The sequence below is a fragment of the Sus scrofa genome, chromosome 2 (genome assembly GCF_000003025.6).
Source record: "Sus scrofa isolate TJ Tabasco breed Duroc chromosome 2, Sscrofa11.1, whole genome shotgun sequence".
NCBI lineage: Eukaryota > Metazoa > Chordata > Mammalia > Artiodactyla > Suidae > Sus > Sus scrofa.
In genome coordinates this window covers 72,177,807-72,192,256 of record NC_010444.4, presented here as the reverse complement: position 1 = coordinate 72,192,256, position 14,450 = coordinate 72,177,807, and the positions used below count along the sequence as shown (strand labels likewise).

Below are 14,450 nucleotides of genomic sequence, written 5' to 3'. Positions count from 1 at the left end.
ACCGTTTTAAGTGTTCAGTTCATTAAGTTCATAGCTTCATCTTTGTGCAATCATCACCTTCATCCAGCTCCAGAATTTTTTTCTCTTGCAGAACTTGTCCCCATGAAACGCTAACTTCACACACCCCTCCTGCCATACCCAGCCCCTGGTACCCACCCTTCTACTTTCTGTCTCTGTTTATTTGACTCCTCTAGGCACCTCCTATAAGTGGAATCACACAGTATTCGATACATTTATTTATTTGGCCACTCCCAAGGCATGCATAAGTTTCTAGACCAGGGATCGAACACGTACCACAGCTATAACCAGAGCCACAGCAATGACAACGCTGGATCCTTAGTCTGCTGAGCCACCAGGGAACTCCTGATGTATTTATTTTGAAATGGTTTTAATATTTATTTATTTATTTATTTATTTTTGCTTTTTTAGGCCCTTACCTGTGGTATATGGAGGTTCCCAGGATAGGGGTTGAATCAGAGCTGTAGCCTCTGGCCTACACCACAGCCACAGAAACACCAGATCCAAGCTGCACCTGTGACCTACACCACAGGTCACAACAATGCCAGATCCTTAACCCACTGAGCGAGGCCAGGGATTAAAGCCACATCCTCACGGATCCTAGTCGGGTTCATTAACTGCTGAGCCATGAAGGGAACTTCTGAAATGGTTTTAGGCATAAATAAAGATTGTAAAATAGTGCAGTGAATTCTGTATAACCCTCACCCAATTCCCTAAGGTCAACCAATGATGTAACCATAACACATGATTGAAACCAGTGAATGACTCTTGGTACAATAATATCAATTAAACCACAAATTTCATGCAAATGTCACCAGGTATTCCCGTAAATGCCTGCCATTTCAGAATCTCACATTGGATTTAGTTATCCTCATCTTGTCTTGTCAAATCTGTCACAGCTCCTCAATCTTGCCTTGTCTTCTGTGACCTTGCTTTTGATAGGACACCGTAGATGCCCTTCTGAACTTTGCTTTTTTCCTTAGCCATATATCCTAGAAATGACTATTGGATTTATAAATTAACTTAGAGAGAACAGTTATCTTTATAATATTGAATAATCTTAATATTACTAAATAATCTTAAGTAGTATTAAGTAATCTTAACCAAGGACAGATGCTGTTCTGGGAACATTTATGAATGACCTGGGCTAGTAGAGATCTCAGACCAGGGGAGATGGTATGGTCTTATGAGAGTAAAAAGTGATATTTTCTCTTGATTCACAGATATTAATGAGTGTCAGACTGGGCTGGCAAAGTGCAAGCAGGAAGCATATTGCAGAAATGAAATTGGAAGTTACTACTGCAGCTGTGTCTCGAATTATCCTGTCTTCAACTGGGTGGCTGGTATCATTAAACTGGATCGTTCAGATTGTTATGGTAAGAACCTCCAAATACTTTTTCCACCATGAAAAAGGAGGCAGGGGTGGGCCTTTGAAAGTTCTATCAATTTCAGGCTAGGATAAGAGAGTAGAGATCTGTCCTGGCCCTTACCCTTTAATCATTGTTGCCTTTGGTTACTGTTTCCAGGGAGATCTCACTCAAGCTCATGGACCAATCACCACTTTTATGTAGATAGCTTACAGACCAATCACCACTTGTTTGTAGATGGCTTACACATTTAGGTCTCTGCCTGGGTCTCTTTCCTGGGCTTCCAAAATGACACCTCTAATTTTTTATCAGAGTTCTTTATGTGTTCCTCTCTCACTCACTTTAAATTCAATTTCTGTATCTATCTGCCTACATACTAAAACCTATGATTTCATAGTAATACTTCTGATTCTAAGCCAACACCAGGGATTGACCTAGCCTTCCCTCTTTTTCATTTGTCTTATTTGTAGCTCCTTTCTCCAATACAGAGAAAACTGGTTCTCACTATCTTACATATGTACTCGTTTGCTCATTCCTAGTATAATTCCATGTTTTGAGTTAGATTGATTGGGCTTAATTTCTGGCTCTGCCACCTACCATCTGACTTTTGGGGTGATAACTTCTATATGTTCCACCTGTCAGTGAGACTAATAATAACATCTGTATTAGTTATGTGTTGCTGTGTAACAAATTACCCCAGCACTAGTGGCTTTAAACAACATACAGCTGAACCTCGAACAATGTTGAAGTTAGGGGCACTGACCCTCTGCACAGTTGAAAATCTGTATAAAGCTTTGCAATCAGTTTTCTCATCCATAGTTCCACATCTGCAGATACAACCAACCACACATCATGTAGGACTGCCATAAGTATTTATTGAAAAAAGTCTGTATATAAGCAAACCTGTGCAGTTCAAACCCATGTTGTTCAAGGTCAACTCTATATTTACTGTCTCACAGCCTCTATAAGCCAGGGATTCAAAGATGGCTTACCTGGGTTCTGGGTTTCTCATAGCTGCAAAGTGTTGACTGGGGATGCAGTCTCATCTGAAGGCTCAACGGTGGCAGGGGCAGGCAGGGGCAAATCTGCTTCCAGGCTCACTCCCATGGTTGCTGGCAGGACTCAGTTCTTTGAAAGCTATTGGCTTGAAGGGCTTAGCTCCTTTTTGGTGGTGGGTGAGCTGCTGCCTTCAATTCTTAGAGAGGTGGGCCTCTGTAGCTTGTTTTATTATAGCAAACACAGGAGAATAGCCAGAGATAGTATGTGAGCCAAACAGAAGTAGAATCTTTTAGAATCTAATATTGGAAGTAACATCCTATCACTTTTGCTGGACTATATTCATTAGAAGTGAGTCACTGGGTCCAGTTACAGGGGGAATACTACACAAGGGTGAGTAAAGGGATATGAAGTAGGAATCTTGAGAATCATTTTGAAAACCTTCTTACCTCAGATTTTACTGGGTGGAATATCCCCCTGCCATTCATGTCCACCTGTATAGTGTGAATGTGATCTTATTTAGCAATAATCTTTGCAGATATAATCAAATCAAGACGAGGTAAGACTAGATTAGGGTGAACCCTAAATCCAGCATGACTGGCGTCCCTATAAGAAGAGGGAAATTTGGACACAAACAAACAAAAGACAACCTGTGGACTGCTAGAAAATATGTGCCAATGATGAGACGGACAAGGGTTTAATTTCCACGACACATGAACGGCTCATAAAATGCAATATAACAACGAATTAAAAAATGGGCATGGGGTTCCCTCTGTAGTGCAGTGGGATTGGTGGCATCTTGGCAACACTGGAACACAGGTTTGATCCCTGGCCTCCCACAGTGGGTTAAGGATCCCATACTGCCACAGTTGCAGCATAGTTCGCAGCTGAGGCTCAGATCTGAACCCTGACCAGGGGACTCCTTATGCTGCAGGGCGGCCAAAAAAGGAAAAAAAGAAAAAGAAGAAGCTAGATAGAAGAAACAAAGTAAGATCTCTCTTAGAGCCTTCAAAGGAGCCACAACCATGCTGATACCTTGATTTTGGACCTACTGCTCCCAGAACCTTGAAAGAATACATTTCTGGGAGTTCCCACTATGACAAAATGGGATCGGCAGTGTCTCTGGAGTGCTGAGGTTCAATCCCTTGTCTGGCACAGTGGGTTAAGGATCCACATTGCTGCAGCTGCAGAATAGGTTGCAACTGTGGCTTGGATCTGATAGCTGGCCTGGGAACTTCATATACCACGGGGAGGCCAAAAAAGAAAAAAAAATGTTGACGACTGACTCATGAAATAATATGCATCAAATAAAAATTTTAAAAAAGAATGCATTTCTGTTGCTTTGAGCCACTCAGTTTGTGATGCTTTGCTACTGCAGCCCTAGGAAACTAGTACACATCACGGATCATTAAATTTGATGTGTGCAATTTTTAGCACAGGGCCAGGCACCTAGGAAGCCTCAATAAATGTTAGCTATTCTGCTACATATCTCAGTTCTAAAATCTTTTGTGTTCTTTTAAAAGTGATCGTGTATAAGAAGTCACTTTACATACCATGCTATGTAGACAACATGGTATTATTACTGTTTCTACAGTATTGCCTCAATTAACGCCCAATCCTTTGGGAAGCCTTCTTGGCAGCCTCAGTGTGGTCCTTTTCTACACACTCCCAAGTCATCTCATCCTATTTATTAAGAACCTGTTAGACTCTTGCAGTCACTTATTTATTTAATTAAAATTAAAAAAAATTTTTTTTCTTGTTATCGATTTACACTGTTCTGTCAACTTATGCTGTATAGCAAAGTGACCCAGTCATACTATTTATTTGTCTTTATTTGCTTGGTGACTTTCCCAAAGGACTACAAACACCACAATGGAGTATGCTTTATCTCTTTATTAGCCTATATCCATAAGATTTAGCCTGGCTTTTAGTAGGTGCTCAATAAATACTATTGACTGAATTAGTGAACTGGAAACCCCAACCTAATTTCCTTTTATTTATTTGTTTATTTCTATTTTTGTACAATCTTTATTTGAAGTATAGTTGATGTGCAATATTGTGTTAGTTTCAGTTACACAGCCCATTGATCATTTATGCATAAATATATGTATTTTTTTAGATTATTTTCCCTTGTAGGTTATCACAAAATACTGAGTATAGTTCCCTGTGCTATACAGTAGGTCCTTGTTTATCTATTCTTTTTTTTTTTTTTGAGCTTTTTATTTATTTATTTATTTTGTCTTTTTGCCATTTCTTGGGCCGCTCCCGTGGCATATGGAGATTCCCAGGCTAGGGGTCGAATCGGAGCTGTAGCTGCCGGCCTACGCCAGAGCCACAGCAACATGGGATCTGAGCCGCGTCTGCGACCTACACCACAGCTCACGGCAATGCCAGATCCTTAACCCATTGAGTAAGGGCAGGGACCGAACCCACAACCTCATGATTCCTAGTCGGATTCCTTAACCACTGCGCCACGACCGGAACGCCTTGTTTATCTATTCTATATATAGCAGTGCATATATGTTAATCTCAACATCCCAATTTGTTCCTCTTCCCCTTTCATCTTTGGTAACCATAAGTTTGTCTTCTATGTCTGTGAGTCTCTGTTTTATAAACAAGATCATTGTATCACTCTTTTAGATTTCACATATAAGTGATATCATATGATATTTGTTTTTCTGTCTGACTTACTTTGCTTAGTATGATAATCTCCAAGTCCACCCATGTTGATGCAAATGTTATGATTTTGTACTTTTTAATGGCTGAGTAATATTCCATCATATATATGTACCACATCTTCTTTATCCATTCCTCTGCCAATGGGCACATAGGTTACTTTCATGTAAACACTCAACTTGAGTGTGATTGGAAGAAGGATGTATAACATCATGTGTTATCTGCCACATTTCTTTTGACTGTTACTTTTCTTTCCCAGAGGCTACTCCTGAGAAGCCACAGATACCAGGGAACATTTGGGTGAGTAAGCTCCAGCCTAGGTTTGGGAAACAGCCAGTCAGTCATCATTTTTTTTTTCTTTTTTCTTTTTTCTTTTTGGCCATACCCATGGCATGCAGAAGTTCCCAGGCCAGGGACTAAACCTGCAGCACAGCAACATCTGAGCCACAGCAGTGACAACAGCAGATCCTTAACCCACCATGCCACAGGGAACTTCCACGCATTTGTTGTTTGTAGAGTTTTGTGGGTTTTTTTGGGTTTTTTTTGGTCTCTTTGCCATTTCTTGGGCTGCTCCCCGCAACATATGGAGGTTCCCAGGCTAGGGGTTGAATCGGAGCTGTAGCCACTGGCCTATGCCAGAGCCACAGCAAGGTGGGTTCCGAGCCGCGTCTGCCACCTACACCACAGCTCACAGCAACACCAGATCCTTAACCCACTGAGCAAGGCCAGGGATCGAACCCGCAACCTCATGGTTCCTAGTTGGATTCGTTAACTACTGAGCCATGATGGGAACTCCTATTTGTAGAGTTTTTGATGATGGCCATTATGACTGGCATGAGGTGATATCTCATTGTGGTTTTGATTTGCATTTCTTTAATAATTAGTGATGTTGTGTATCTTTTCATATGCTTTTTGGCCATCTAGTCTTGCTTTCTTAAGTTTCAGTAAAACCACCTAATTCTCTTTATGTCTTTGAAAGCAAAATCTGAGGAACAATGGAAGCAAAAAGCACATTGCCAAAAAAGTGACCCAGCTACTTCAAAACATGGAATTGACCATATGGAACGAGAGTTTTATTTCTCCAGGAAAGGGTAAAAATCCCGCACTTGACATAGGTAAGCAACACTATGCATTTGCCTGATGACCAGAAAAATATATGAGGGTCGTCTTTCATCAGGCCTTGTGTTTGGAAAGCTTTTAAATTTTTTATTGAGGTAAAGTTGACTTACAATATTGTGTTAATTTCTGCTGTACAGCAAAGTGACTCAGTTACACATAAATTTTTTTTTCAGATTCTTTTCCATTATAGGTTATTATAGGATATTGAATATAATTCCCTGTGCTATACAATAGGACCTTGCTATTTATCCATCCTATGCATGCTAGTTTGCATGTGCTAATCCCCAAATCCCAGTCTTTCTCTCACCTACTTAGAAAGCTTCTAAATGTTTAAAAAGTTAAGTTCTCCCTTCCCCAGGCACTCCATTACACAATATCTAAAAAAAATTTTTTTTTGCTCTTTAAATATTCTATGGTAAAGGCTGAGTTTGCCTGCCCTAGTTCCAGTTCTAGGAAGCATGGCCATCTCTTCTCTGCCCCTGAGCTGTGTGACCAATGTGTTTTATTTATGCCATGTTGACCATTCCCTCTCTATCACCCAGAAGTGAGGGTAGTACCATTTGGTTTACCTTGCATGCAGTAAATGAAATCACCAGTAGGGGACCTTTCAAAGGAGGAAGTTCTCCAGAGTGTTCCTCAGGCAGGAGAATTGAACAAAGCAGGATTCACTTTCCTAATGTTTTCAGTCTATGAAACCAAGAGGTGCAATGGGACCAGTGAGAAGGCTATTCTGGAGGCTGGAAATAACACAATGGATATCGACTGCACTGATGTTTTCAAAGGAACCTCAAGAGGTACTGTGTCTACGATGGATTCACTTGACCTCTAAATCGTAGGTGCTGTGATCTCATTTCTAGGTGATGGGACAAAGGGGTGGAGCTTCCTAAGTTTTTAAGCTAAGAAGACTCTACCTGTTGGAATGAAAAGAGATGCCTTGACCGGTAACCAGGCAATTTTGAGGGTGCGATTTGTATGGACTTTGTGACACACATCAGGGGTCAGACAGGGATCCCTGATGTGTTTCTTTAAAAGGATGGGCTGGTGCAGGCTCTGTTTCCATGTTACGATCCAAAAAGCTTGCTCTTGATGGTGGTGGAGGACTTGCCTCAAACGCTCTTTCTCTTCAGAAGCATTTTGATCCCTTTATTTATTTATTTGATTCTTCTTTTTAAATTGAAATACAGGTAGTTGATTTACAATGTCGCATTAGTTTCAGGTGTACATTACAGTGATTCATTTATGTATCTATACATAGATATATATATCCATATATATATACACATATATGGATACATACATACATATGCATATTGAGTAGATTTCCCTGTGATATACAGTTGGTCCTTGTTGTTTATCTGTTTTATATACAGTAGTATATATATGTTAATCTCAAATTCATAATTGATCCCTCCCTCCTTTCCCCTTTGGTAACCATACATTTGTTTCTGATGTCTATGAGTCTCTTTCAGTTTTGTAAATACATTCATTTGTATCTTTTTGTAGATTCCATGTATAAGTAATATCATATAGTCTTTCTCTGACTTAACTTCGCTTCATATGACCATCTCTGGTTGCATCCATGTTGCTGCAAATGGCATTCTTTCATTCTTTGTTATATATGTACCACATCTTCTTTATCCATTCCTCTGCCGATGGACGCTTAGGTTACTTCCATGTCTTGGCCATCGTCAATAATGCTGCTATTAACACTGGGGTGAGTGTATCCTTTTGAATTAGAGTTTTCTCCGGGTATATGCCCAGGAGTGGGATTGCAGGCATGATCCCTCTATTTAAAACAGTCACCCAGTCTCTATCCTACAAACTGGCAAACTTTTTTTGTAAAAGTCCCAGGTAATAAATATTTTTGATTTTTTGCCAGGTCATTTTTGTCATAACTCCTCGACTCTGATGTTATAGTGTGAAAGCAGCCATAAATGATATGTAAATGAAGGAGCATGGCCATGTGCCAATAAAACTAAATTTACAGAAACAAGTGGTGGGCTAGATTTGACCCCCAGGCCACAGTTTGACACCCCTGCTTTATTCCGTTATTTTAGGTAAGTCTCTGCATCACATCCACACTATGCAATCTTTTTTTTTTTTTTTTTTTTTTTTTGCCACCCTGCAGCGTATGGAGTTCCCAGGGATCAGATCTGAGCTGTGGTTGGGACCTATGCCGTAGCTGCCGCAATGCTGGATTCTTTAACCCACTGTACCAGGCCAGGGATGGAACCTGAGTCGTGTTGCTGCAGAGACGCTGCCCATCCTGTTGTGCCACAGTAGTAATTCCTGCAATCTTTCAAGAATTTATTTGTTCTCCATCTGTCCCACTACAAAGTCAGCTCTCCAATGGCAGGGACTCTGCCTGTTTTGTTCCCTGCTGTGTCACAATGCCTAGAACACTGTCTGGCACACCGTAGGTGCTCCGTAAATATTTATTGAATGAATGCGTGAAAAAAAATTTCAAAGAGAAAGACCCAGTTACCTTGAGAGAGTAAGGGATCTCTTGTGTTTTTCCTGGTTGCTGATTCATCTTCACTCTTTACTATGAGCTGGGGGGGGAGGTGGGGGGGGAATGACTTGAAAATGAGTTGAGTTTTTAAATGGAGTAAGTAGGAATGTAGGTGGTAAGTGGCTTTGGGTACAACTGGGATGGTAACGCATGAGTAATTGAAGTTTAGGAAACATCACGTCCTGCTGTGCATTTAGCTTCTGTGAATTCAATTCTTCCTGCATGAAAAGGGGAGGGGAAGAGGAAGAGACGGAGGTGGAGGGAAAGAAAGAGAAACAGACAGAAGCAGAGGGAGAAGTAGAAGAGGGGAGGGAGAGAAGGAGAATGAGAGAATGAATGAAACAGAATGGGTCATCCTGCATACCTTCCATTAAATTAGATACCCCAGTGTGAGCTCGGGATGGAAGATGGGAAAGTTTGGTTTTCTCATCTCACCTGAGTTCCACCTTCTGAGGACAAACATCTTGCCACATGATTCTGATTTTAAAACTTTTTTTTTTATTAGCGCACAGTTGATTTACAACGTTCTGTCAATTTCTGCTGTACAGCAAAGCGACCCAGTCATACATATATATATTCCCTCCCTTTTTCATTTAAAGCAATTTTTAATTAAAGTGTAGTTGATTTACAATGTTCTGTCAATTTCTGCTGTACAGCAAAGTGACCCAGTCATACATATGTGTGTGTATATATATATATATATGTATATACATGTGTATGTATACACGTGTGTGTGTATATATATTCTTTTTCTTATATTATCTTCTGTCATGGTCTATCCCGAGAGATCTGATATAGTTCCCTGTGCTGTACAGCAGGACCTCATTGCTATCCATTCTAAATGGAATAGTTTGCATCTACCAACCCCAAACTCCCAGCCCATCCCACTCCCTCCCTTCTCCCACTTGGTCGTGATTCTGATTTTGATGTCTAAGCCCATATATATATATTAATTTTTTATTATGATTGATTTACAATGTTCTGTCAATTTCTGCTGTACGGTAAAGTGACCCAGTCATACGTATGCTCATATTCTTTTTCTCACATTATCCTCCATCTTGTTCTATTGCACGTGATTGAATATATAGTTCCCCTGTGCTATGCAGCGGGATCTCATTGTTCATCCACTTCAAATGCAACAGTTTTCATCTACCGACACCAGACTCCCAATCCATCCCTCTCCCTCCCCCTCATCCCTGGCAAACAGGAGTCTGTCCTCTATGTCCATGACCTTTTCTGTTTTGTAGATAGATCATTTGTGCCATATTTTAGACTCCACATGTAAGTGAGGTCATACGGTGTCTGTCTTTTTCTTTCTGACTTAGTTCACTCAGTACGAGAGTTTCTAGTTCCATCCATGCTGCTTCACATGGAATGCTGAGTAGTATTCCATTGTATATATGTACCACATCTTCCTAATCCATTCATCCATCGATGGGCATTTCCATGTCTTGTTTCCATGTCTTGTCTATTGTGAATAGTGCTGTGATGAATATATGGGTGCATGTATCTTTTTCAGTGAAAGTTTTGTCTGGATATATATGCCCAGGAGTGGGATTGCTGGGTCATATGGTAGTTCTATTTTTAGTTTTCTGAGGAACTTCCATACAGTTTTCCATAGTGGTTGTACCAATTTACATTCCCACCAGCAGTGTAGGAGGGTTCCCTTTTCTCCACATTCTTCTCCAGCATTTGTTATTTGTTGACTTGTTAATGATGGCCACTCTAACTGGTGTGAGGTGGTGCCTCCTTGTAGTTTTCATTTGCATTTTTCTAATAATTAGTGATGTTGAGCATTTTTTCGTGTGCCTGCTGGCCATCCATATGTCTTTTTTGGTGAAATGTCTGTTTAGGTCTTCTGCCCATTTTTCAGTTGGGTCGTTTGTTTTTTTGTTGTTGTTGAGTTGTATGTGTTGTTTGTATATTTTGTAGATGAAACCTTTGTTGGTTGAGTCATTTGCAAAAATTTTCTCCCATTTTGTGGGTTGTCTTTTCATTTTTTAAATGGTTTCCTTTGCTGTGCAGAATCTTCTTAATTAGGTCCCATTGGTTTGTGTCTTTATTGTCTTTGTTCTAGAAGGTGGATCAACAAAGATGTTGCTGTGATTTATGTCAGAGAGCGTTCTGCCTATGTTTTCCTCTAGAAGTTTTACAGTATCTGGCCTTACGTTTAGGTCTTTAATCCACTTTGAGTTTATTTTTGTGTATGATGTTAGAAAATGTTTTAATTTCATCCTCTTACATGCAGTTGTCCAGTTTTCCCAGCACCATTTCTTGGAGAGACTATCTTTCCTCCACTGTATGTTCTTACCTCCTTTGCCATAGCTTAATAGACCATAGGTGTTTGGGTTTATTTCTGGGTTTTCTATCCTGTTCCATTGACTATATATCTGTTTTTATGCCAGTACCATACTGTTTTGATGACTGTAGCTTTGTGTTAGAGTCTGAAGTGAGGGAGCTTGATTCCTCCAGTTCCATTTTTTCTTTTCAATGTTGCTTTGACTATTCGAGGTCTTTTGTGTTTCCATACAAATTTTACAATATTTTGTTCTGGTTCTATAAAGAATGCCTTTGGTAATTTGATAGGGATTGCATTGAATCTGTGTATTGTCTTAGGTAGTATTGTCATTTTGACCATATTGTACTTCCAATCCAAGAGCATGGTATATTTTTCTATCTATTTGTGTCTTCTTTGATTTCCTTCATCATTTAGGTAGGTTTATTCCTAGGTATTGTATTCTTTTTGATGCAAGGTAAATGGGATTGTTTCCCTAATTGTTAGTACATAGAAATGCAGTTGATTTCTGTGTATTAACTTCGTATTCTGCTACTACCAAATTCATTGATGAGTTTCTGGTAGTGTCTTTAGGATTTTCTAGTATAGAAATATGTCATCTGCAAACAATGATAGTTTTACTTCTTCTTTTCCAATTTGGATTCCTTTTATTTCTTTTTCTTCTCTGACTGCCATGGCTAGGACTTCCAAGACTATGTTGAATAACATTGGTGAAAAAGGACATCCTTGTCTTGTTCCTGATCTTAGTGGAAATGCTTTCAGTTTTTCACCATTGAGAATGATGTTAGCTATGGTTTGTTATAAATGGCTTCTATTATATTGAGGTAGTTCCCCTCTATGCCACTCTCTGGAGAGTTTTTTTTTAAATCAGAAACAGGAGTTGAATTTTGTAAAAAGCTTTTCTGCATTTATTGAGATAATCATATGGTTTTTATTTTTCAGTTTGTTGATATGATGTATCACATTGTCATATATGTATTTACAACACATCAGTGGACTCTTTTGCATATATATCCCTTATAATGTGTGGTCCATTATACTATGTATTACTATACATACAGCTATGCCCCAAGCCTCTGTAATGAACCAACATGTAATACAATACAAGCCAATACATGTAATGTATTGATTGGGCAATGGAAGGGATTTCCAAGTGGGAGTTTGACTTTCATAATGTTTGCTCTATGACCCTTATGCAAGACACTAGTGTACCCATTCGTCAAACCTTAGATACCCTACAAAATGATTTTTCTTCTCTTTCCTCAGGTAGGAATGCAGTTGCGCTGATCACTTATCAATCCCTTGGGGATATTCTCAATGGATCCTTTTTCAGTGACCGAAGAGGGCCAAAGGAAGTCAAAATAAACTCTCAAGTGATAAGCGGCTCCATTGGGGTGAAGGAAAATGTTAACCTAGCAAAACCAGTGTTCCTGACCTTCCAGCACACTCGGGTGAGCAAAATCCAGGCTGGTTCTGTAGGCATTACCTTCGGGGGTGTTTTATCAAGGTCCTGGCAGGAAACAGATTGCAACTCTGATCATTCAGAATCAAGACAACTGGAGTTCCCATCGTGGCAGTGGTAACAAACCCGACTAGCATCCACAAGGATGTGTGTTCAATTCCTGGCCTTCATCAGTGGGTTAAGGATTGCATTGCCATGAGCTGTGGCATTGGCATAGGTCACAGATGTGGCTTGGATTCCATGTTGCTGTGGCTGTGGTGTAGGCTGGCAGCTACAGCTCGGATTTGACCCCTAACCCAAGAACTTCCATATGTTGTGGATGTGGCCCTAAAAATACAAAAAAAAAAAAAAAAAAAAAAGAAAGAAAGAAAGAAAGTAAGAAAGAAAGAAAGTAAGAAAGAAAAGAAAAGAGCACCAACAAGGCATGTTGAGGCATCCAGAGATGCCCACATTGGGCAACTGTTATCATATTTAAGCCTAAAAAGGCATTAAGGAATTCCCATCGTGGTGCAGTGGTTAACGAATCCGACTAGGAACCATGAGGTTGCGGGTTCGGTCCCTGCCCTTGCTCAGTGGGTTAATGATCCGGCGTTGCCGTGAACTGTGGTGTAGGTTGCAGACGCGGCTTGGATCCTGCATTGCTGTGGCTCTGATGCAGGCCAGCGGCTACAGCTCGAATTCGACCCCTAGCCTGGGAGCCTCCATATGCCACGGGAGCGGCCCAAGAAATGGCAAAAAGACAAAAAAAAAAAAAAAAAAAAAAAAAAGGCATTAAGAGGGATGAGCATCATGGAGCTCAGTGAAGGCTCCAGGTGTGAAGGAGGGATTGTCCTGCTGGAAATGGAGATAGCCTTCAGCAGAAAAGGAGTCTGGAAGGAATACCTGACCTGTCTGTCTTCCCCTTCAGTGGTCTCTCACTGGTTTCTCTCATTGGTCCTACCAGTAACAAGCATCCTGGGTAAAGGGTCAGTTCCAGGGGGATCTGAGATGACCAGAGAAGGGCAGAATAAATGAAGACTAAAAACCCCACAATAAATGTGGGCTGAGAAACTCTTCCCCATGAGTGTCCCTACTTGACAGAATTTTCCCAACCCAATTTCCAACCCAGTGCATCTGTGATTAACCTATAAAGTTGAAATCATTCTCTTTCTCTATTTCTCTACTCTCCAGCCTGTTGAAGGGAGAAGAAAATATATTTGTGTCTACTGGAAAGGATCAGAGGAGGGGGGCAGCTGGTCAACTGCAGGCTGCTCTCACTTGGGCAGCAATGATTCTCACACAAGATGCAAATGCTACCACCTCTCCAGCTTTGCCGTCCTCATGTCTCTTGCTCCCAAGGTACCGCCTTAATGGTCCCTTCTCATGAACTGTATTGTGTCCAGGAAGCCTGTGTGGTCCAGGAAGCCTGTGTGGTCAACCTCTCCATATCTTAGGGAAAAAACCCTCTGAGATAAGGAGTCAAGTAGAAGGAGCTTACTTGAGAGGCAATTCCAGGGAAGTACCACTTAGGAACTGAGAAGTGAAATGGGAAAAGGACAGAAGCCAGTGAAGAGAGCTTGGTCAAGCCAGATACTCCTCTGGGTAATTGGAGCTTACTTCCCTCTAGGGGATTCTTGGAGCCAGTGGAAAAGACACACCTAAGAGTCATCCTGACTCAACGGTGAAAGAGTTGGGGTACTGATACACCAACTCCCTTCAGTCATTTGTTGAAAGCTGCATCCAGAGGGTGCTCATTCTCTGACATGTCTATGGGCATGGGCAGGGGAGCTCAAAACTAGCAAAGAAAGCTCCCCATCCCCTGTCAGACCAGAAGGAAGGTCACTGACTATCACCAATGAAAAAACGTAGTCTCCTGAACTTCGTAGGTCCCAACCACATCTCAGATAACTCAGATTTAAAGAAATTTACCTAACTTTCCCCCCTATTTCTTTCAATCTCCCAATTACTGAGCATTTATTGTAAGACAACCATCATATTTGAATGCATGGCCTCATTTTATTTTAT

At 40.6% G+C, this 14,450-nt stretch overlaps 1 protein-coding gene across 7 annotated transcripts in view; it reads left to right on the top strand.

The window, feature by feature from the left end:
* Positions 1–14,450, top strand: part of EMR4 (EGF-like module containing, mucin-like, hormone receptor-like sequence 4) — a 50,953-nt gene that overhangs the window by 14,230 nt on the left and 22,273 nt on the right. For all 7 annotated transcript variants that reach the window (XM_021083944.1, XM_021083948.1, XM_021083947.1 and 4 more), the window contains exons 5-10: positions 1,242–1,394; positions 5,317–5,357; positions 6,037–6,172; positions 6,863–6,970; positions 12,251–12,435; positions 13,617–13,784. In XM_021083944.1, coding sequence (XP_020939603.1) covers positions 1,242–1,394; positions 5,317–5,357; positions 6,037–6,172; positions 6,863–6,970; positions 12,251–12,435; positions 13,617–13,784 — 791 coding nt within the window. The remainder of the gene's footprint in view (positions 1–1,241; positions 1,395–5,316; positions 5,358–6,036; positions 6,173–6,862; positions 6,971–12,250; positions 12,436–13,616; positions 13,785–14,450) is intronic.